Source organism: Cydia amplana, chromosome 18 (assembly GCF_948474715.1).
Source record: "Cydia amplana chromosome 18, ilCydAmpl1.1, whole genome shotgun sequence".
NCBI lineage: Eukaryota > Metazoa > Arthropoda > Insecta > Lepidoptera > Tortricidae > Cydia > Cydia amplana.
The window spans coordinates 14,931,902-14,954,641 of NC_086086.1; the positions used below are offsets into that span (position 1 = coordinate 14,931,902).

General features: G+C 38.9%; 1 protein-coding gene across 1 annotated transcript; it reads left to right on the top strand.

Annotated features, from left to right (window-relative positions):
* The first annotated feature begins 1,913 nt into the window (after positions 1 to 1,913).
* LOC134656314 (monocarboxylate transporter 14-like) lies at positions 1,914 to 22,306 on the top strand. The gene is made up of 5 exons (XM_063511825.1): positions 1,914 to 2,025; positions 17,460 to 19,185; positions 19,896 to 20,111; positions 20,564 to 20,849; positions 22,097 to 22,306. The coding sequence occupies exons 2-5, from the start codon at positions 17,518 to 17,520 to the stop codon at positions 22,273 to 22,275; spliced, it is 2,349 nt and encodes a 782-aa protein (XP_063367895.1). The 5' UTR covers positions 1,914 to 2,025; positions 17,460 to 17,517; the 3' UTR covers positions 22,276 to 22,306.
* The last annotated feature ends 434 nt before the right edge of the window (positions 22,307 to 22,740 follow it).

The window sequence follows — 22,740 nt, forward strand, 5'->3', positions numbered from 1 at the left end:
ACGAACCAATCGTCAAATGTTACTCAACAATAATATGTGTCATATGTACAAGAGTTACTCGGAGGGCCGAAGTTCCATTGATGAGGTTTTAGGCCCTCAGGAGCCTGAAATTCGTGCTCGACATTACAGACTTTAAAAGCTATAAAATAACATAATTTACATAATCATCTAATGATTGTGTGTCTGAGAAACTGATATTGGACATTAGGTATAAGTAGGTACCATAATTTTTTTTTTTTACTTTATGAAACAAATTTTTTTTGACGCGCCCCTAGCCGAGGCGGGGCCCATAGGCAGTTGCCTACTCTGCCTTAGGGTTAATCCGGCCCTGACTATAGGTACCATTTTCTTAACATTGCCCCGGCGTTGCGTGCGGAACCAGGCTGTGGTTCGCTCGGCATCCCAATCCCAGAATTTACACATAGGTATGCACTATTTTTTACCAAAGCGACGCGAAGCGATGCCTTTACGAGGTTTTGCTTTCACTGAAATTAAACTTACGTTTTCATGGATATATTTATGGACCTAAGCTAACTGTTCTAGAACAAGACAGGAAGGTAAATATAATAAAGTTTACTTAGCTCGATATAATTAACCATATTTACAATAAACATAGACAAATATTTAAAATCAGTATTTTAACTTTCCATTTTTCCCCGTGCGGCTTTCAGAAATATCTGCCAGGAAACTCTCTATTATAACAATAATGATTAATATCAAAATTTCAGATTTATTGCTGTCATTTTTTAGCATACAAAATAAAACTTTATCGTATAATAATACATCAAATACATTTTTAGGTATCTACGTAAATATAACTAGGTACTCTAGGTAGTTAAGATGATTGGAATAAATATAAACAAACACCGGACAAGTGCAAGTCGTACTCGCCCACCGAGGCGTTTTCGTAGCGCTAAGTTCGTATCCGATCACAACGTTTTCCCGCTGTGTAGAGGAAAGCGACTTCGAACAGAGCACCAGGCACTCAATGCGTTAAGCGTGCTAACAGTTATAGCTAACGGATACGTCGTTACCAAACTTAAATGGAGCTGGGCGGGACATGTCACCAGGCAGAGTGATGGCAGGTGGGCCAAAACGTTAACGGAGTGGTGGCCGTTCACAGACGAAAGGAGTGCCTGGCGTCCGTTGGCTCGTTGGGTGAACGATATTCGGAAGATTGCGGGTCACTTCTGGATGAGATTGGCTCAGGACCGGGATAAGTGGCGTACCCGAAGAGAGGCCTATGCTCACCAGTGGGCGATAAAAGGCTGATATGATGAATATAATAGTCGTGCAAGTTGTAGAAGAACGTTACCAAAAAGTTGTAAACATTCTCGAAATTTTTCAATTTTCAGAACTTCTCTTTCCGAACAGGGGGCCGATGTTTGAATCTCGAGCGCTCGATTTCGTCACTCGAAAATCTGTAGAAAACAGCGAAATGCTATTTTAGAAATACGAGCGATAGATATTCGGAATCTAGTGGTATTGACCACTCGTTTTCAATTCTATTAGTAGAATTTAAATGCCTAGTAGTGGAGATATAGTTGGTCAAACCAATGTGTCAGTAAATAAGAACAAAAAAACTACACCTACATCCTTTTCTTTTGGGTGTGATTATCTCTCTCTCTCTCTCTATGTTTAAAATGATGTCTCATTTCTGTCGTTCTTGGACAAACTATATTATTAGAGTCTGTGCGGAAAGAGAAGAGTCGTGGAATGTATGGAGCACAATACATTCCACGACTCTTCTCTTTCCGAACAGACCCTAAATTGAAGGGAGCCACACGAAATCGAGCGCTCGAAATTCAAAAATCGCCCCAGACTATACACTATTTGTATTAGCAGTTGTAGTACTGGTTATAAACATATGTATTGCTAAATGAGTTTGGTACCAACTTCGGTTCAATTCAGTATACCGCCGCCCCCGAAGCCGGGATGACGTACCGGCGCCGCGCCTTTATTTACATTTTTGATTAACAAAACTAACTAAACCATCACGTGTGTTATGTTCACACTCGTAACTAGGTGAGTGGGCGAAATCTGAATGTGCTCGTCAAAGTTAGATAAGATTTAAAAAGTTTGTGGCGGTTTTTGAAATTGGAATGTTGTTTGGTTAAGGTATTGTGCACATTGACGGAACGCTGTTTTTTTTTTCAGTAATTTTATTTGGCGGTGTCGGGATTTTGAGGTTAGGTCTAAACTCTGAAGTGGAATTTTAATTCCAATAGAAAATAGAAATCAAACTTATCAGTGAAATTTTTAGATAGATTTGTGATAAGTTTCACTAGCTGTATCGGCTAAATCGGCTTCACCCGCGTGTTAGACCGGTATTTTGGTCTGGTATGGAGAAATATAGTTTGTCAAAGGACTGTCTCGTTTTAAGCATAGACAGAGAATCATACTATCTCTGTCTTACACTAGTAGGTACTAGCACCCAAAAGAAAAGTATGAGTAGGTAGGTACCTATAATCGGGAACTGAATTCGAGTTAATTTCCGTGTGTACGAGGCCTTATTGTGACATTTTGATTAGGGAGCATTATTTAAATTTAGAACGTTTTAATTGCGCTATTAGAGGAGTGTAGTTCGACACCTACCACGAGTTGGCGCTTGACATTTACGTTATCGTGTGCGTGAACGTGATCGAATTCTCTTTCGCACTTTCGAATCTTTATCGCACCAATGAATCAGCGAGATGGACTGCGATCGAGTTTACGCAGTCGATAACGTAAACGTCAAGTGTCAACTCGTGGTACGGCTACTATTTCATCAATCAATACTGTAATCAACAATGCATACCTACGTATTTATTTTCACGCCGAGATAGCCGGCGCATATTGTCATCAGTTCAAGGTCAAACGATAACATAACAGACGAAGCATACTAAAGAGCCAACAGGAGTGGTCATTTCTCCATACAAACGTACTCGACTGTTTCCTCCGTAGGTTTTGAAGCTAGAGCAATGATTTTTTCAACACAGATTAATATTGTCAATATCTGTGTCGGACCGTTTTGCTTTTTTTGATATTTTTGTTTTTTAAGGCGCTAGAGCCCTTCAAAAATGGCCAAAATGGCCTAATTGACTATGCCGCAATGAGAGGCGTGCTATTCAAAACTGACATCAATTAGTCAAAAAAGCAAAACGGTCCGACACAGATAATGTCATAATCATTTAGATTTCTAAATTTGGTTACGATTGGTTAAGTTTTGGAGGAGGAAACAGTCGAGTACGAAACCTCGATTTTTGATATTTTTACGCAGGATTTTTCTCCTTGTCCTTAATGTCCTTATCGCACTAGTTTTAGGAGCCGCTTCCGTTAGCGAGACGGGTATATTTACCTAAAATATTTAAATCTTAGCTCCTGTTGGCTCTAAAGCCCTTGCTACACGGTCGCCGACAAGCCTTCAGACCGCGTGGCCTTGGTCCGTCCCGGACCGTGTAGACAGTTGTTTCCAACAAAATTTGACCAAAACTGACCAAGGACAGACCAAGGTCAGACGGTTAGAAGGCTTGTCGGCGACCGTGTAGCAAGGGCTTAATTTACTATAGTTAAGATATTTTTCACCACACCAGCTCGGAAAGGCTTACTTTGCACTTTAAAAACCGATAGCAAAGTTGCATTTTATTCACATATGAGGCAAAGTAGGTAATCAAATGCAAATTTTGAGTTGTTTTCTTATGTTTTCTGGTAGAATTGACTTTTAAATGATGATTTTGGATGATTAATATTCAATAATGTTGGTATGTAGAGGGTGTATATGCAATCGACACTGGCTTGACACATTTAATTTGAATACAGAAGCTCAAGTTTGAATGATGTTTAATTCAAACTTGAGAATGTCAATTACTCTACTTCCAAACGCCGTCATGTAATGTTGTGTTTATAAAGTTTATAAATTAAATAATAAATAATGTATTGACAAACTAAAGTGCCTTCCAGTATTTTATAATAAACCTCCAAAGACCTCCTGCAACCAATTAAGAGGTTATGGAGCCCACAAGATAAAGTAAAATAAGTAATTTTAGTGTTTCAGGAAAACGATTCAGCTTTCGTACACAAATATTTCAGAAGATAAGCCTAGCAACGGAGTTGTTTACAAAATAAGGCTAGCAACCAGTTTGACGTTTCAGTAAACCGTACGTAATTTTAAATGATGAAGAATATGGATTGCCTAAACAAATTGAATTTAAATTCCTCCTATCCTACGTGGCGTAAATTAGCAAAATTATTTCTGGACGCCAAGGGAGTTGGAGAAGACAGCGAAGATAAAGGTAAAGCCGCAAAGGCTAAATATTTTATTTTAAAATCAATAGATGAGAATATCTTACATTATGTTATTAATTGCTCAACTACAAAGGATATCTTTGATAAGTTAGATGTTGTCTTTAATTACAAAGTGGAAAAAGACAGCCACCTAAAGGTAATTGAATTCTACAACTATAAATTCAGCGGAGATATACTTCAGGATATTAGCAAACTTCAAAATATGTGTTTCGAACTACAGTCTACCACAAATAAAATAAATGATGACATGCTTATACAAAAGATTTTAACAATCTTACCAGCTAATTTAAATTTCTTTAGAACTGTATGGGAGGTAATTCCAAAATCTGATCAAACCATACATACTCTCATTGAACGTATTCAAAAAGAACTTAAGCTATTTGATAGTAGTCCTTCAGAAATACTTCCACAAACAGAAGAGGCCATGAAAAGTAATGAAAAGAAGTGCTTTAACTGTAATCAACCAGGTCATATTGCGAGATTCTGCTTTAATAAAAAGTGCACCATTTGCAATAAAAGTGGACACACTTCCAGTGAATGTTTTTCTACAAAAATATGCAGGAAATGTAATAGGAAGGGACACATTGAAAGGTTTTGCCGTACGTTCAGCCTGGTGAGTGAACAAATAAAACACACGACTAGTACTAGAGCTATAATTGATTCAGGTGCTTCTTCCCACATGTTTTACAATAATGATATCATAAATTCCACAGAAAATATAAATGTAGATATAAGATGTGCCAATGCAGAGAACCTCGTCGCTCAAGCAATAGGTACAGTCAACACAAATGGTTTTGAACTGGAAGATGTACTATATGTTCCTGCAATTTCTAGAAACCTGATATCTGTAAGTTCAATCACTGATCACGGTGCATCTGTACTCTTCGCTGGAAATAAGGTATCTGTAAAGAAACATAATAATATTATTCTTACTGGTTATAAAACTAGAAACGGTCTCTATGAAACAGAATTTTCTGCAAATATCGTTCGAGAGGTATTGTTCTCCGAGAATGTCGATATCTGGCATCGCCGGCTCGGTCACGTATCGGATGTGCCGCGTCTAGCTAAATTGGTAAACGGTATTAAAATTGGGGGGGCAAATCAAGAACATTTTTGCGAAATATGTGTCAAAGCGAAAATGACTAGAAAACCTTTCAAAAACAATAGAATTCAAGCTAAATTCCCTTTGGAAATAATTCATACGGATGTTTGCGGTCCAATAGAAACTCCCACTTGGGATAACAAAAAATATTTTATTACTTTCCTAGATGACTTTACACATTTTTGTGTCGTTTATTTAATTACTTTTAAAAGTGAAGCCTTTGACAAAATAAAACAGTTTGTGACTTTAGCGGAAAATCATTTCAATTCAAAAGTGAAAAAAATAAGATGCGATAATGGACGCGAATACTCGAACAATAATCTAATGTCTTGGTGCAACTCTAAAGGAATAATTCTAGATCTAACAATACCCTACACGCCGCAACTGAATGGAAAAGCGGAGAGACTGAATAGAACCCTGTTAGAAAGAACTAGAGCATTAATATTCGATGGCCGTGTTCCAAACTATCTATGGGGCGAAGCACTTACAACTGCCAGCTTCCTAATAAATAGAAGCCCCACCGAAGGTAAAGACAAAACTCCAGCTGAGATGTGGTTTGGCTTCAAACCAAATGTATCGCATATAAGAAGATTTGGTTCAACAGCCTATTATAAAATAAACTCAGGTGTACGAAAGTTAGAAGTTAGATGTAATAAAGGAATTCTGATTGGCTATATCAGAAATGGTTACAAAATATGGGTGGATGAAACGAAAACAATTGTAAGAGCCAGGGATGTAAGAATAAATGAAGACGAGCAAGGTATATATCTAAATGAAGAAAATGATGAAAGCATTAGAGGTCTTTGGAAGATATTCGAAGAGAATGAAGAGACGGTTAGGGAAGGCACAACACGAAATAAAGAAGTTAATAGACAGGAAGAAAATCAAGGTGGTAGAGTTAACAATAATGAAGGTCGAGAAGGTGAAATGTTAAGAAAAAGAATGAGTAGTAGAAATATGGAGAGTGTTCGAGAAGGCGATATTCATTTGAGAAGATTGAGTAGTGAAACAAGTGAAGACGAAACAAATGAAGACGAAACAAATGAAGGTGAAACAATTGAAGGTGAAACAATTGAAGGTGGAATAATTGAAGGTGGAACAATTGAAGGTGGAACAAATGAAGTAGAAACAAATGAATTCGAAACAAATGGCAATGAAACAAATAACAATGAAACAAATGAAGTTGAAATAAATGAAAGTGAAACAAACCGAGAAGTAGAAGAAGAAGAAAGTAATGAAGAATACTATGATGGAAATGAAGAACCTGTTGATACTGAACTAGTTGAAAATCGAGTTGAAAGTAATCGTAATCGAAATAATGATAGTGATAATAATGAAAATAGAAGAGTTCAGCCTGCCAGAGAACGTAGACTACCCGATAGATATAAAGATTATTTAATGAATTATGACACTGAAGCATCGATGTTGACCTACGAGGAGGCAATAGAATCAAAAGAAAAGGACAAATGGAAACAAGCTATAGAAGAAGAAATTAAATCACTTGAAGAAAATAAGACGTGGTCATTTGTGGATGAACAAGAAGCAAAAGGAAGGAAATTAGTTACTAGCAAGTGGATTTTTACTGTCAAGTCTGATGGTAGGTATAAAGCCAGACTAGTTGCAAGGGGCTTTCAACAAAAGTACAAAATAGATTATGATGAGACATATAGTCCGGTAGTCAATACTACTTCTTTAATAATTCTATTATCAATTGCGGCAGCGAAAGGTCTAAAGATGAAGCAGTTTGATGTGAAAACGGCCTTTTTACATGGAGACTTGAAGGAATGTATATATATGAAGGTGCCTAAAGGCTACAATGACAAAGAAGGCAAAGTATGCAAACTAAACAAGAGCTTGTATGGTTTAAAACAAGCTCCACTAATGTGGAATATCAAGTTTACAGAGTTATTAACAAAGATGGGTTTTAAACAAATGAAACTTGATCAATGCATCTTTGTCATGGAAGGTGAAAGGAAAATTATCCTTGCAGTATATGTCGATGACGGATTAGTACTCGGAGAAAGAGAAGAAGATCTATTGCATATAATAGATACAATTCAAAAATCCTTCGAACTAAGAATTTTAGATGAAGTTACTAATTATATAGGTTTGGATATAAAGCAAGATAAGAAGGGGATTAAAATTTTTCAGAAGACATATAGTGAGAAAATCATTAAAAAATTTAATCTTGAAAATGCAAAAGAATGTAAATGCCCAACAATTATGATAGAAGAACATCCATCTGTTAAAGTTGATACAAAGTCTCATGAGCTTTACCGCGAGATGATAGGGTCATTGTTATATCTCTCGAATAAAACGCGACCAGACATTAGTTTTCACGTAGGTTATTGTTCGAGGCATCAAAATTCTCCAAATTTAAATGATTTAAACAATGCTAAAACAATTTTGCGATTCCTTAAAGGTTCAGCAGAAAAAGGGATTCACTTTAGTAAAGATGAGAAAGTTCTCAGGGGTTATTGTGATTCGGATTTTGCGGGAGATCCAGACACTAGACGCAGCACTTCTGGTTTTGTGATTTGGCTGAATGGTGGACCAGTGGCATGGAGCTCAAGAAAACAATCAGTAGTCGCATTAAGCAGTACAGAAGCAGAATTTATAGCAGCAGCAGAATGTTGTAAGGAACTACTGTTCGTAAGGGATCTGATCTATGAGATAACCAAAGAAAAACTCGAAGTTGAGATGAGAGTGGATAATCAGTCTGCGATTTGGCTTATGAAGAAAGGAATCATGGGAAAAAGAAGCAAACATATAGACGTAAAATACTATTATCTAAAGGAGAAAATCGACGAGAATCAGATTACAGTAAAATACTGTCCAACTGGATCACAGCTGGCTGATATACTAACGAAAAGTTTACCAGCTGTAAAATTTGAAAAATGTCAACGAAGATTAGTGTTTTAGTGATAATGTGAGCTATTGAGTGTAGACAATGTAGTATAAGTGCGGGCTAAAGTGAACGTTAATAATTATTTCGAATAAATGTCGGGGTTTTTCTTTTATATTATATCGTAGTATGTAAGTTTTTTTTTTTATAGGTTGTGTAAACTTTTATATTATAATACAGAAATATGTACTTATTGAAAGAAAACTTGAGGATCAAGGATTCTAGAAACAAAATGTATTCAAAATTGAGGGGGTGCTTAATAATGATTCACTTAAGGGGGTGTAAGTGTAGAAAGTGTAACTGAATCATTATTTAACCTCATCCACCAAAAAAAGAAGAAGAGTAACATTCCCTTTAATAGGTACATTTTACATCGTTTCTGATAAATATCCTTGAGTTTTTTGTTTCTAAGTCTGTATTTTAATATTTTATAATTGGTATTAGAATTGTTATTAGGTATAGATTATTAGTGATGTTGAAGAGTTGAGTCGGTGAATAAAGGTTTTATTTTATATAATATGATTAGTATGGAAGAATCGAGTGGGAGTATAAAGGAAATATAGAAGAGGATTATTGTTGATGAGTCGAGCAGGAGAATAAAGGATTTATTAAAGAGTGGAAGAATAAAACGTTTATTATAGATAATTTGTGGTGACGTATCGAGTGGAGGAATATTTGAGTACTTATCTTGTTGAATGAGAATTTACTGTAATGTATTTGTTGAATGGGGATTACATGTATGTAATATGTGGGAAATATACAGGGTGATGTAATATGTTGGAAATATACAGGGTGATGTAATATGAGGGAAATATACAGGATGTGTTATGTTTTTTCTGGTTATTGTACTTATATGAAATTATTTATTGGAATATTGTCTTAACTAAAGAATAGCGCTGTAAATTAATGCTTCAAGCAGAGTCGATTGAGGGGGTGTGTTGGTATGTAGAGGGTGTATATGCAATCGACACTGGCTTGACACATTTAATTTGAATACAGAAGCTCAAGTTTGAATGATGTTTAATTCAAACTTGAGAATGTCAATTACTCTACTTCCAAACGCCGTCATGTAATGTTGTGTTTATAAAGTTTATAAATTAAATAATAAATAATGTATTGACAAACTAAAGTGCCTTCCAGTATTTATAATAAACCTCCAAAGACCTCCTGCAACCAATTAAGAAATAACATTAATTTGGATTTGATTTATTTATAAAGTCTTTATTGTATTATACAATTGGTTTGATTTGATTTGGTTTGATATTTTACATTTAATATTTGCTTCGGGTTGGTGTGGTGAAAAATTTAGTGTTTCACTCTGGGGCAAATTTTGTTTAACCCTCGTGCTTTTGAAACCCTCGCAACGCTTAAGATTCCATTTTTCGAACCAATTTTGGAATCTTTCGCTTGCTCGGGTATTAATATTAGCACGAACGGTTGAACAACAACTTTGCCCCCTTGTAAAACAAATAACTATTATTTTGGTTCTCTGAATGTCTTACCTCTTCCGTTACGGATGCCTTCTGACTTGCTTGTTACTAGTAAAGCGTGAGTTGTTTTTGTTGCCATGGTAACTTTCTGCTGCATAATTATATGCCGTCGTACGCCTTAATTACCTCTACCCAATCCTCTACCCTCCATACCTACATTATAACACTTCTTATCTGTGGGACTCACATTGTCCACTGGTTGACGGGACAGAATACGTAAATAGAGTTAGACCAAGAAAAGTCTGCAGCGATTTTGATAGCCCAAGCAGTGCAAGTGTTATTTACACGTCATAAATTCATAGAAGTTAGACGTTTAAAATGCGTGGGCTATCAAAATCGCTGCAGTCTTTTCTTGGTCTGACTCTATACGTATATAGTTACGTACTAAAACAGTTTGTTAAAAATGAAGTTACTCGTACTTCAAATAACTTTAGATCTTTTCAAACATCATACGCTTTTGACTCCTTTATTTTCTTATAGGGCATCTTACACAGATCAACCTAGCCCCAAACTAAGCAAAGCTTTTACTAGGTATGGGTTCTTGGCGACGATATACATACTTATAGGTACTTAATGATGTGTGTTCTTTCATGTTTTATGTTTCTCTTTGTACAATAAAGTATTTTACTACTACTACTACTACTATACGTAGAAAACATCCATGACTTAGGAACAAATATTTGTGCTCATCACACAAATAAATGTCCTTTACCGGGATTCGAACCCAGGACCACATTGACAGGCAAAAGGTCACCCACCAAGGGACCCACAGCTATGCAGACCGGTCGTCAAACTTATTCTTACGTAGGTACCTACCATAAAATAACCATTCAGTCAATATCAGTGTCGCTGTCGTTCATTCAATAGTAATGAGTGAATGATGTATAATAATTATCGTTCATTTGAATAAATGCGTATTTTTGATATCTATAAGAGTCTGGTATAGTCACCATCAAATATATACCGAAGCCACCGCGGTGCTCAAAACTGGCGGTGCGTCTAGGGTCTTATTTTAGTTAAGGGTCTTAAAATAGGGTCAATAGAAATATTTTTTTATATATAAAAAAAGGATTTTTATTTTATATGGACTTTTTGTCTGAAATAAAGTGATTTTATTTTATTACTTATTTTCTGTGAGCACCTTGGGCGCCCCGATATATCTGATGGCGGTTGTAGGATTGCACAAGCATTCATACTACTACATTTTCTTATTCTTGCTTTCAATTCAATTCAATTTATTTATTTAAAAGACAATAATGGCCCATTAATGGTTAGTAACAATTAAGATTAAAAACTAAGTGTTAGTGGAACAAAAACAGAAAGCGATTTACAACATACACAGACAGCTATAACTTAATCTGTCACCTAGTAGCGGTTATGACACACTCAAAATGCCGCATTAAGTATAGGTGAGTCGTATTGGCCCGCTACAGTAGTCAGGATGGGCTTTATACGTAAACATTGTTTATGTGTTCTTATGCAAATTGCATGATGTCACGCACGTGCGAATGTCATTACTTAAAAACACCGATTGTTGCTAAAGTCTACGGAATTCAGACAAATATGACAAGCCCAATTCTTCAAACGAGAACGTCACTTTTGACACTGACAGATCGGTGTGACGTCTTATTAAGTATTGTTCGAATAGGGTCGATTTATGTAACCGGCACATGCAGTACAGGGCCCAAGCATTTTTAGTTTAAGCATAAAAACCAAGTCATAACATAATATTGGTCATACCAATAAAATTGCGTAACAGATTATTTCGGTTTTCCTCGCTTAGGCTGCCTGACCACTGAGGCTGAGCGGATGCTATTGGCTGATTTTTCACATCTCCGCCACGCTCCACCTCAGTGAACAGGCAGTCTTAGGTACCTACTTGTACATACGTATGTTAAAGGTAATTAAATAGGTACACCATTACAGAAAGTTAACTATCGTTATTAAGGTCTAGTTACTGTTAGTGTTCATATTCAACTAAGGATACAATGGCACAGTAAAGTTTAGTGTTTAGGTAACCAAAACAAATGATCATCGGTACCAACTGAGCAACTGGCGAGTGTTAAATAGAAGATCAAACGAAAGCCTACCTACCACTACCAGTATCAAATTTGGCACTTTTACAAAAAAATCAGAGCGAAACTATGACTTGTATGCTAATTAACTACCTACTTGTTATTAATAAGATAACAACCATAGCGTCATAATCATAATGCAGACATGATACCAATGTGGAACATCCGTGACAATTAAAATAAAGTTTACTCTCACTGATAAATTGATAATGTTTAAAATAATAGAAAAAGGCTAGAGTTATCTGACAAGCTAATTGAGTGTATCTTACGACATTAATTAAAATAAATAATTACTATTATTACGTTGCATAATTTTCCTATTGTATTAATACGGGCCGAGGTCATACCTACAGCAATGACGTCATGATTTGATAATGATATGGGATAGGCCCGACCTTGACCACTTTATTCCACTTTAATATGTTGTCCAAAATCAGGTTATTTTTGGATATTCTGCTTTAAAAATAAAATTATTCGAATATTAATACTTTAAATTATAAGTTAAACGCCTGGCACAGTTTTAGAACGAAAAACGTTCTAGTATAATAAATATTAAGTATACTGACTTTTAAGCATTGAACTTAAGTAATAAGTAGAACCGTAATCTAGTCATATTTCCATTCAAATGAAGTCTGAACCACACTTGGGGTTGATCAATCATTGAACAGGGTAAATCAACTTTTTTTGTGTTATTATTCTGTTCCGTTGTCCAGGGGACAATAATTTGTTAGAAGAAATGTTGTAACCTGTAACCAGTGTTGGCCGAACGTTAATCCCAATTACCATTAAAAATTAACCATTGAAAAGGTTAATTCGAATTAACCATTAACCATTGAAGGAAAATTAATTGTCAATTCGCATTAACATCAATTTGCATTAATATTAATTTATTTCGAACCATTAAAAATTAAAAAGAATTAATGGTTAATGCTTCACAAACCATTAAAAATTAAATCAATTTTTAATGACAATTAAAAATATTATTGATAATTATCAATTAACAAAAATATATCGTAATTTTATAAAGGCGCCCGTAATTTTTATCTAGCTAGTGGACCTCAGGTTTGGTGCAACATAGAAACACGCCGTTTGGTCATCCGACTCGTCTTGATGAGCACTTGGGAGACCAGTACCCAAGATAGAGCTGATGCTGAACCCTGGGTGTACCTAGTGGAATTCAGGTTTGGTGCAACATACACACACGCCGTTTAGGCTATTCGACTCGTCACAATGAGCACTTGGGAGAGCAGTACCCAAGATGGAGCTGATGCTGAACCCTGGCTGTACCTAGTGGAACTCAGGTTTGGTGCAACATAGACACACGCCGTTTAGGCTATTCGACTCGTCACAATGAGCACTTGGGAGAGCAGTACCCAAGATGGAGCTGATGCTGAACCTTGGCTGTACCTAGTGGAACTCAGGTTTGGTGCAACATAGACAAACGCCGTTTTGGTCATCCGACTCGTCTTGGTAAGCACTTGGGAGAGCAGTACCCAAGATAGAGCTCATGCTGAACCCTGGCAGTACCTAATGAAACTCAGGTTTGGTGCAACATAGACAAACGCCGTTTTGGTCATCCGACTCGTCTTGATGAGCACTTGGAGAGCAGTACCCAAGGTAGAGCTGATGCTGAACCCTGGCAGTACCTAATGGAACTCAGGTTTGGTGCAACATAGACAAACGCCGTTTTGGTCATCCGACTCGTCTTGGTGAGCACTTAGGAGAGCAGTACCCAAGATAGAGCTGATGCTGAACCCTGGCTGTACCTAGTGGAACTCAGGTTTGGTGCAACATAGACACACGCCGTTTAGGCTATTCGACTCGTCACAATGAGCACTTGGGAGAGCAGTACCCAAGATGGAGCTGATGCTGAACCTTGGCTGTACCTAGTGGAACTCAGGTTTGGTGCAACATAGACAAACGCCGTTTTGGTCATCCGACTCGTCTTGGTGAGCACTTGGGAGAGCAGTACCCAAGATAGAGCTGATGCTGAACCCTGGCTGTACCTAGTGGAACTCAGGTTTGGTGCAACATAGACACACGCCGTTTAGGCTATTCGACTCGTCACAATGAGCACTTGGGAGAGCAGTACCCAAGATGGAGCTGATGCTGAACCTTGGCTGTACCTAGTGGAACTCAGGTTTGGTGCAACATAGACAAACGCCGTTTTGGTCATCCGACTCGTCTTGGTGAGCACTTGGGAGAGCAGTACCCAAGATAGAGCTGATGCTGAACCCTGGCAGTACCTAATGGAACTCAGGTTTGGTGCAACATAGACAAACGCCGTTTTGGTCATCCGACTCGTCTTGATGAGCACTTGGGAGAGCAGTACCCAAGATAGAGCTGATGCTGAACCCTGGCAGTACCTAGTGGAACTCAGGTTTGGTGCAACATAGACACACGCCGTTTTGGTCATCCGACTCATCTTGATGAGCACTTGGGAGAGCAGTACCCAAGATTGAGCTGATGCTGAACCCTGGCAGTACCTAATGGAACTCAGGTTTGGTGCAACATAGAAACACGCCGTTTTGGTCATCCGACTCGTCTTGATGAGCACTTGGGAGAGCAGTACCCAAGATAGAGCTGATGCTGAACCCTGGCTGTACCTAGTGGAACTCAGGTTTGGTGCAACATAGACACACGTCGTTTTGGTCATCCGACTTGTCTTGATGAGCACTTGGGAGAGCAGTACCCAAGATAGAGCTGATGCTGAACCCTGGCAGTACCTAATGGACCTCAGGTTTGGTGCAATATAGACAAACGCCGTTTTGGTCATCCGACTCGTCTTGATGAGCACTTGGGAGAGCAGTACCCAAGATAGAGCTGATGCTGAACCCTGGCTATACCTAGTGGAACTCAGGTTTGGTGCAACATAGGCCCACGCTATTTAGGTCATCCGTCACATCTTGAACCTGCAGGTACTGCCAGGGTTCAGTATCAGCTCTATCTTGGGTACTGCTCTCCCAAGTGCTCGTCAAGACGAGTAGGATGACCAATACGGCGTGTGTCTATGTTGCATCAAACCTGAGTTCCACTAGGTACTGCCAGGGTTCAGCATCAGCTCTATCTTGGGTACTGCTCTCCCAAGTGCTCATCAAGACGAGTCGGATGACCAAAACGTCGTTTGTCTATGTTGCACCAGACCTGAGTTCCATTAGGTACTGCCAGGGTTTAGCATCAGCTCTATCTTGGGCACTGCTCTCCCAAGTGCTCATCAAGACGAGTCGGATGACCAAAACGGCGTTTGTCTATGTTGCACCAGACCTGAGTTCCATTAGGTACTGCCAGGGTTCAGCATCAGCTCTATCTTGGGTACTGCTCTCCCAAGTGCTCATCAAGACGAGTCGGATGACCAAAACGGCGTTTGTCTATGTTACACCAGACCTGAGTTCCATTAGGTACTGCCAGGGTTTAGCATCAGCTCTATCTTGGACACTGCTCTCCCAAGTGCTCATCAAGACGAGTCGGATGACCAAAACGGCGTTTGTCTATGTTGCACCAAACCTGAGTTCCATTAGGTACTGCCAGGGTTCAGCATCAGCTCAATCTTGGGTACTGCTCTCCCAAGTGCTCATCACGACGAGTCGGATGACCAAAACGGCGTGTGTCTATGTTGCACCAAACCTGAGTTCCACTAGGTACTGCCAGGGTTCAGCATCAGCTCTATCTTGGGTACTGCTCTCCCAAGTGCTCATCAAGACGAGTAGGATGACCAATACGGCATGTGTCTATGTTGCATCAAACCTGAGTTCCACTAGGTACTGCCAGAGTTCAGCATCAGCTCTATCTTGGGTACTGCTCTCCCAAGTGCTCATCAAGACGAGTCGGATGACCAAAACGGCGTTTGTCTATGTTGCACCAGACCTGAGTTCCATTAGGTACTGCCAGGGTTTAGCATCAGCTCTATCTTGGGCACTGCTCTCCCAAGTGCTCATCAAGACGAGTAGGATGACCAATACGGCGTGTGTCTATGTTGCATCAAACCTGAGTTCCACTAGGTACTGCCAGGGTTCAGCATCAGCTCTATCTTGGGTACTGCTCTCCCAAGTGCTCATCAAGACGAGTCGGATGACCAAAACGGCGTTTGTCTATGTTGCACCAGAACTGAGTTCCATTAGGTACTGCCAGGGTTTAGCATCAGCTCTATCTTGGGCACTGCTCTCCCAAGTGCTCATCAAGACGAGTCGGATGACCAAAACGGCGTTTGTCTATGTTGCACCAAACCTGAGTTCCATTAGGTACTGCCAGGGTTCAGCATCAGCTCAATCTTGGGTACTGCTCTCCCAAGTGCTCATCAAGACGAGTCGGATGACCAAAACGGCGTTTGTCTATGTTGCACCAAACCTGAGTTCCATTAGGTACTGCCAGGGTTCAGCATCAGCTCTATCTTGGGTACTGCTCTCCCAAGTGCTCATCAAGACGAGTCGGATGACCAAACCGGCGTTTGTCTATGTTGCACCAAACCTGAGTTCCATTAGGTACTGCCAGGGTTCAGCATCAGCTCTATCTTGGATACTGCTCTCCCAAGTGCTCATCAAGACGAGTCGGATGACCAAAACGGCGTTTGTCTATGTTGCACCAAACCTGAGGTCCATTAGGTACTGCCAGGGTTCAGCATCAGCTCTATCTTGGGTACTGCTCTCCCAAGTGCTCATCAAGACGAGTCGGATGACCAAAACGGCGTTTGTCTATGTTGCACCAAACCTGAGTTCCATTAGGTACTGCCAGGGTTCAGCATCAGCTCTATCTTGGGTACTGCTCTCCCAAGTGCTCATCAAGACGAGTCGGATGACTAAAACGGGGTTTGTCTATGTTGCACCAAACCTGAGTTCCATTAGGTACTGCCAGGGTTCAGCATCAGCTCTATCTTGGGTACTGCTCTCCCAAGTGCTCATCAAGACAAGTCGGATGACCAAAACGGCGTGTGTCTATGTTGCACCAAACCTGAGTTCCACTAGGTACAGCCAAGGTTCAGCATCAGCTCCATCTTGGGTACTGCTCTCCCAAGTGCTCATTGTGACGAGTCGAATAGCCTAAACGGCGTGTGTCTATGTTGCACCAAACCTGAGTTCCAGTAGGTACCTACTGCCAGGTTTCAGGGTCATTTTGTTGTCTCATTTTAAAATATCACGACCTGATAATTCACTGAAGCTTGTATTCATATGCTTATTTTTAATTTTAATACCTAGCTCCAAGTTTCTAAGCAATAGTAACATTAATTATTAGTTTATGAAAAAATTGATTTAATTGCATTAAACGTTAATTTAGATTGACAATCAATGTAATTAAACGTCTCAAAATTCAATTCTAATTAACTTAATTTAAATTGATGCGTAATGCAATTGACTAATTGCGGATTTAATGGTTAATGGAAATGATTAATTGTTAATTAGAATTACACATTACGGCCAACACTGCCTGTAACATCCGTAGTCGAATGCCCATTATGGAAAGAAAGGGTTTAACTATAACTACCACAAAAGTTCATGTTGGGTAAATAGCATGGGTTGCCCAGGGGAACGTAACCATGGCATTGAGTGTCAAGAAAAAGTTGATACACAAAACTACTGAGTAATTAATTATAAACCGTTATTTTGTTTCAGACCCCATTTACCTAAAACATATGAAAAAAGTCACATTCTGACTGTGAATCTTTAGAAAATGGTAGAAGATCACGAATCGAGTAAAGATAATGGAAAACCAGTAGAAAAGAACATGGACGCAATCGAAGCTGCAGCTGGCTTGGACGAGAAGAAAGATCTCGACAAAATAAACTCAATCAAATCAAATGGACATGACTTAGCTGCTCAATACACTAAAGCTGATGGTGATGAGTCACCAGTTGATCGGGTGAAATTTGTAGGAATAGGAGATGATGATAGCATCTGTTCCGATGAGTCAAGTGAAGAAGACAAGCTCCCACCAATACCAGATGGTGGATGGGGCTGGGTAGTTGTAATCTCTGCGTTTCTAGTCTCTGCCTGTGCCGATGGCTTGGCATTTTCTTTCGGATTACTTCACGAAGAATTTACTTCGTACTTCGAAACCACGCAATCAAAGACATCTTTGATTGGAAGCTTGTTCATAGCTACTCCGTTGTTAGCTGGACCAATTATGAGCGCTTTAGTGGACCGATATGGCTGCAGAATAATGACTATGCTGGCTGGAGTCCTTTCAACGGTTGGATTCCTTTTGGCTTCATTGAGCAATTCTGTTGAAGTACTCTGTCTAACATTCGGTTTTCTGAGTGGATTAGCTATGGGCATTTTATACGTAACTGCTGTCGTATCAGTAGCGTTCTGGTTCGACAAACGAAGAAACTTGGCGGTATCTTTAGCTTCGTGCGGAATAGGTTTCGGCACATTGTTATACTCACCGATGACGAATTATTTTCTATATTTATATGATTGGAGGAATACTATAGTGTTACTAGCTGGTACTTTGTTAAATATGTGTGTTTGTGGAGCTCTGATGAGGAATCCTGAATGGTTGGAGATAAAAATGAAGCGTGAGAGGAAGGAGAGGAAGTTATCAAGGTCAAAGTCTGGAAGATCGTCCAGTAATAGCTCTGCTGGCTCTACCGGAGGAGAGTCGGTGTTCTTAAATGCTGAAGAGATTAGAGACTTGCTGAAGAGTGGAAAGAGCCCCGAGTACATTTTATCCACCTTGGCTACGACTATAGCAGAGGCTGAACAACTAGAAGCTACTACTCAGATGAACGCAGATCAAGGATTTCAAAGAAGAATGCATTCAGCGATTCATCTACCTACATTCGTACAGCAGAATGAAAAGGTGCCAGCGGAAGTAATTGAAAAACTGATGACCAATAAGCGTCTGTATAACATAATACTCCAAAACTATCCAGATGTATTGACGAGAAGAAAATCTGAAGTCAATATTGCCATACCGACCGAAGCTAAAAACGAACCAGCTCAACTACCAGTAACTATCAAAGTCAAGAAACCTAAGCATGAATCGGAAACTAAGAAATCTGAAGAGAAAATTAATGAAGAAAATAAGGCTGAAGAAAAAGTGGGATCAAGTAGCGCTCTAACAGCGAGTAATATTAAATTATTGCAAGATAAGTCTAAGCACAAACCTCATACTCACCATACGCATGCGTCACACAATATGCCGCAAACTAACTGGTTTTCGAGACAAATATCCACGGATCATCATTATCTGAGAGAAATGTATCTGACCAGAAATACAATGATGCATAGAGGAGCCATGCTCAATATACCGAGGTACAAGCTTCGGGCCTCTTCGCTTCCTGATATTTATCGGAATTCGATGTGGTCTCTTGCGTCTGAATCGGACGATGAAATGGTAAGCTATTCCTATTTATAACATTATTTCATAACTAAAATGTTTCTCCATATAACGACTGACGAATATTTCATAACTTAAAAAAAGACCACGGAAAAGTTATACTAAAAGTCAAGATCCGGTTTGAAGGATCATAAACAAAAGATGGATTTAGAAATAATGATTATTATTTATTATAGGGTCTCACATAGAGATACGTGTTTCTTCCTTCCTATTCGCGACTCAATCCAATATGAATCCTTGATATAAGCAATTTACCGCATTCGTTTTACTTTATACTGACAAATGCGTTTCTTCCTATTCGCGATTCTGCATAATATTAGGTACAAATTGGCTTGTGCCTGCTGTGCTTTTTACTATGTTTCTATAGATATATTACCGTAAATAAATATAGCCCTTAAGTACAACATTGGTCCAGTTTTTAACGTTGATTCTTAACGAGCCTTATTTATGATTTATGATTTGTAGTCGTTACATTTATTTTGGAGCTTAGATACACTAATGCTCTTTCTGTATTATATACTCAACCTAATATGAAAAATACTACTATACTATAGTATTTTACTTGGAACTTGAATTTGAACCATAGTTGTAAGTTGTGGACTTACCTGATTTTACGGTATCACTTTTGACGTCTTTCCATCGTTTGTGGAACAATCTTCACGGTTTACGTTTTTACACAGACAGTGTAAACATTTATGTTTCCTCAGATGTGGTATGACCGCTTCTTCGAGACCATGAAGTCCATGTTTGACTTCCGAATGTTCACCGAGTTCCACTTCCTGATGTTCAACCTGGCGTCCCTCATCCTCTCCGTGTGGTTCATCGTGCCGTACTTCTTCCTGACGTCCTACATGACGGATAGCGGCGTTGAGGGCGGTGCTGTGATGATTAGTATCATTGGGGTCGCCAGCAGCATTGGGATTGTAAGTAGATTTAGGTTTGTTTATTTAATAATAGCATTTCATTATAAATTCTTGAGCTATGTTATATAAAAATATAATATTTTATGACCGTCAAAATCAATCATGCATATGTATAAAAACGATAAATAAAAACTGACGCAATGTGAATCGATTTGGATAAAAATATATCTAATCGCTAGAAAACTTGCTATGAATTAAAAAAAAAATAACTCATTTAAAAGTGATGATGGTCAAACTTAGAACACAACTCTTTTTGCGTCGGGGGTAAAAAAATAAGCTTAAAGATTTCTTTGTGTGCATTAATAGGTACCACGTTCGTCACGTCCCTCAGCCATGAGGTTACTACAAGGAAGAAGAATACCTCATTGGATTAAACAACCGAACACTCAATTTAACAGGCCATCCTTACGACGACTTGCTAACGTAGATTTCTAAATGTTTACGTTCCTCAGGTCGTCCTCGGCTGGGCCGGCGACCAGCCCTGGATCAACGTGACCAAGACCTACGCGATCTGCCTCGTCATCTGCGGTCTCTCCGTCGCGGCCTACCCTCCCTTCATCACGAACTACTGGGCGCTGACCGTCATCTCAGCGATCTTTGGCCTGTCGTTCGCCAGCTCCTACTCCTATACGCCTGCCATACTGATGGAGCTGATGCCGATCGATCATTTCACTGTGGCTTATGGGTTGATTCTGTTGAGTCAGGGGATCGGACATCTTGTGGGGCCGCCTATTGGAGGTTCGTTTAATTATTCTTGTTTTAATATCCTAGATAGGTACATACTATAAAAATAAGTTCAAAACTTGATTACTAAACAATTGCTCTCTTAAAAGTATGAAATAAGGCGCTCGGCACTAGAGCGCACCCAGCGCGCCCCTTTCAAGGGACTTATCCCAACTTTATCAGTGTGAGAGCGTTGAAGGCGCCTGACAAATAGAGCGTGTGCAGCGCGCCCTTTATTTTATTAGTGTAAGAGGGCCGAAGGTGCCCGGAATTAGAGCGCGCACAGCGCGCCTCTTATGTGGGACTTAGTCCTGCTTTGTCAGTATGAAGGCGTTGAAGATAATCGATAAACCTTCTCAGTAAACAGTGTAGTGAATGATAACAATGCATCAAATGACGTCATTCAAATTTAATAATGCATTAATACAACAACGCAAATTATAATATCCCAGCCTGGCCTTCCAGTCCTATTAATTATAAATAATGGGCAACCATTTATAATTAGTCCCACGGGAAAGTAATTTTTCCAACATCAAAAGGAAAATTATGTCGTTTATACTGCCAATTGTATAAGTATGGGACTAGAGTTGATGTCACGCACACAACAACAAAATCATGTACCTAATGATAGCGAGATTTTTCGAAATTAGTATTCTTTTTTCGTACCGATAGCAAGTTGAACCTCCAACTGTAAAATGGACCAAAAAATGTCGTCAAGCTGTTTATAATTTTTATTAGTGTTCTGTACAAAACTTTGTTCACGGAACACTTATGGGATCACTTCGGTATTGCAAATCGGTTGTTTTTTTTTCAGTCGCCGTTTGACGTAGATAGCTAAATCTTGGAACAGTTATAGCAATTACCACCACTAATATTGTAAATACCTAAGTCAAAACCGCTTATTTCTTATTTTACACACACGTAGAGTATGTTCGGAAAGAGAAGAGTCGTGGAATGTACAGTCACCACACATTGTTAAGCCATTTAGGGTTCATGCTAAATTGGAAATTCTATAGGGTAAGTATTGATCAACCAATATAGCTAGGACCCTAAATGGCCGTGATGGTACCTTTCGGGCCCCATACATTCCACGACTCTTCTCCTTCCGCGCAGACTAATATCCACGTGGGTAGTTCATTTCTAAAAATGTCAGGTGATTCCTAACATTTTAGGTACTGTAATATGATAGAATTTTGAGTTATTGCCTACACCGTTAGCTGTTAGTTCTTCAACAGATACAAAATGTTTTAAAATTGTTCCAGGAATGCTCTTTGACGTGACCGGAACCTGGGACTTGACATTCTATATCGGCGGCCTCTGGTTGGTCATCTCCGGTGTGTGCGTAGGCGTGATCGCGTACACGAAGGACCTGCGTATGTGTGGGAGCGCCCCGTTGCTAAAGGAGGCTGAGGAGCAGAGCGAGAGCGGTGCTGATGTGTGAGAGAGATATCCCATAAACAAGTGACTACACAAAATTTTCAAGACAATTTTTGCTGAGCACTGTAATGAAAAAAGAATGCAGACGAAAAACGGCAGAATAATTCATTGTTCAGCGTTATCCCATAAATATCATTTAATCTTCTAGCGACATCTAGCATGAAATAGTCAAACTAAGTCACTTCTATGCTTTTAAATATGTAAGTCTATATTTGGACATGCCACATGCCAGCATGCCACACTCTGTATATGCAAGTTGTCAAAATATGTAATATATTTACCTAAAAGTCTTCTATAAAAGTTAAAATATTTGTACTTAATAAAAGGTTGTAGCTATATTACACATTTTACCAAATGAAATTACAATGTAAAAAAAATGGTATTTGTATATACTCCGTTTATTCGTAAAATAAATCTCATTTAAGCATAACAATTTATTGAAGTATTTTGTAATAGTAATTGTATTCAA

Excerpts from the sequence above, each read along its gene's own strand:
- LOC134656314 (XM_063511825.1), top strand. The coding sequence starts at position 17,518 with ATGGTAGAAGATCACGAATCGAGTAAAGATAATGGAAAACCAGTAGAA. Across the intron at positions 19,186-19,895 it reads CTGAATCGGACGATGAAATG|ATGTGGTATGACCGCTTCTT; the intron begins GTAAGCTATTCC and ends ATGTTTCCTCAG. Across the intron at positions 20,112-20,563 it reads TCGCCAGCAGCATTGGGATT|GTCGTCCTCGGCTGGGCCGG; the intron begins GTAAGTAGATTT and ends TACGTTCCTCAG.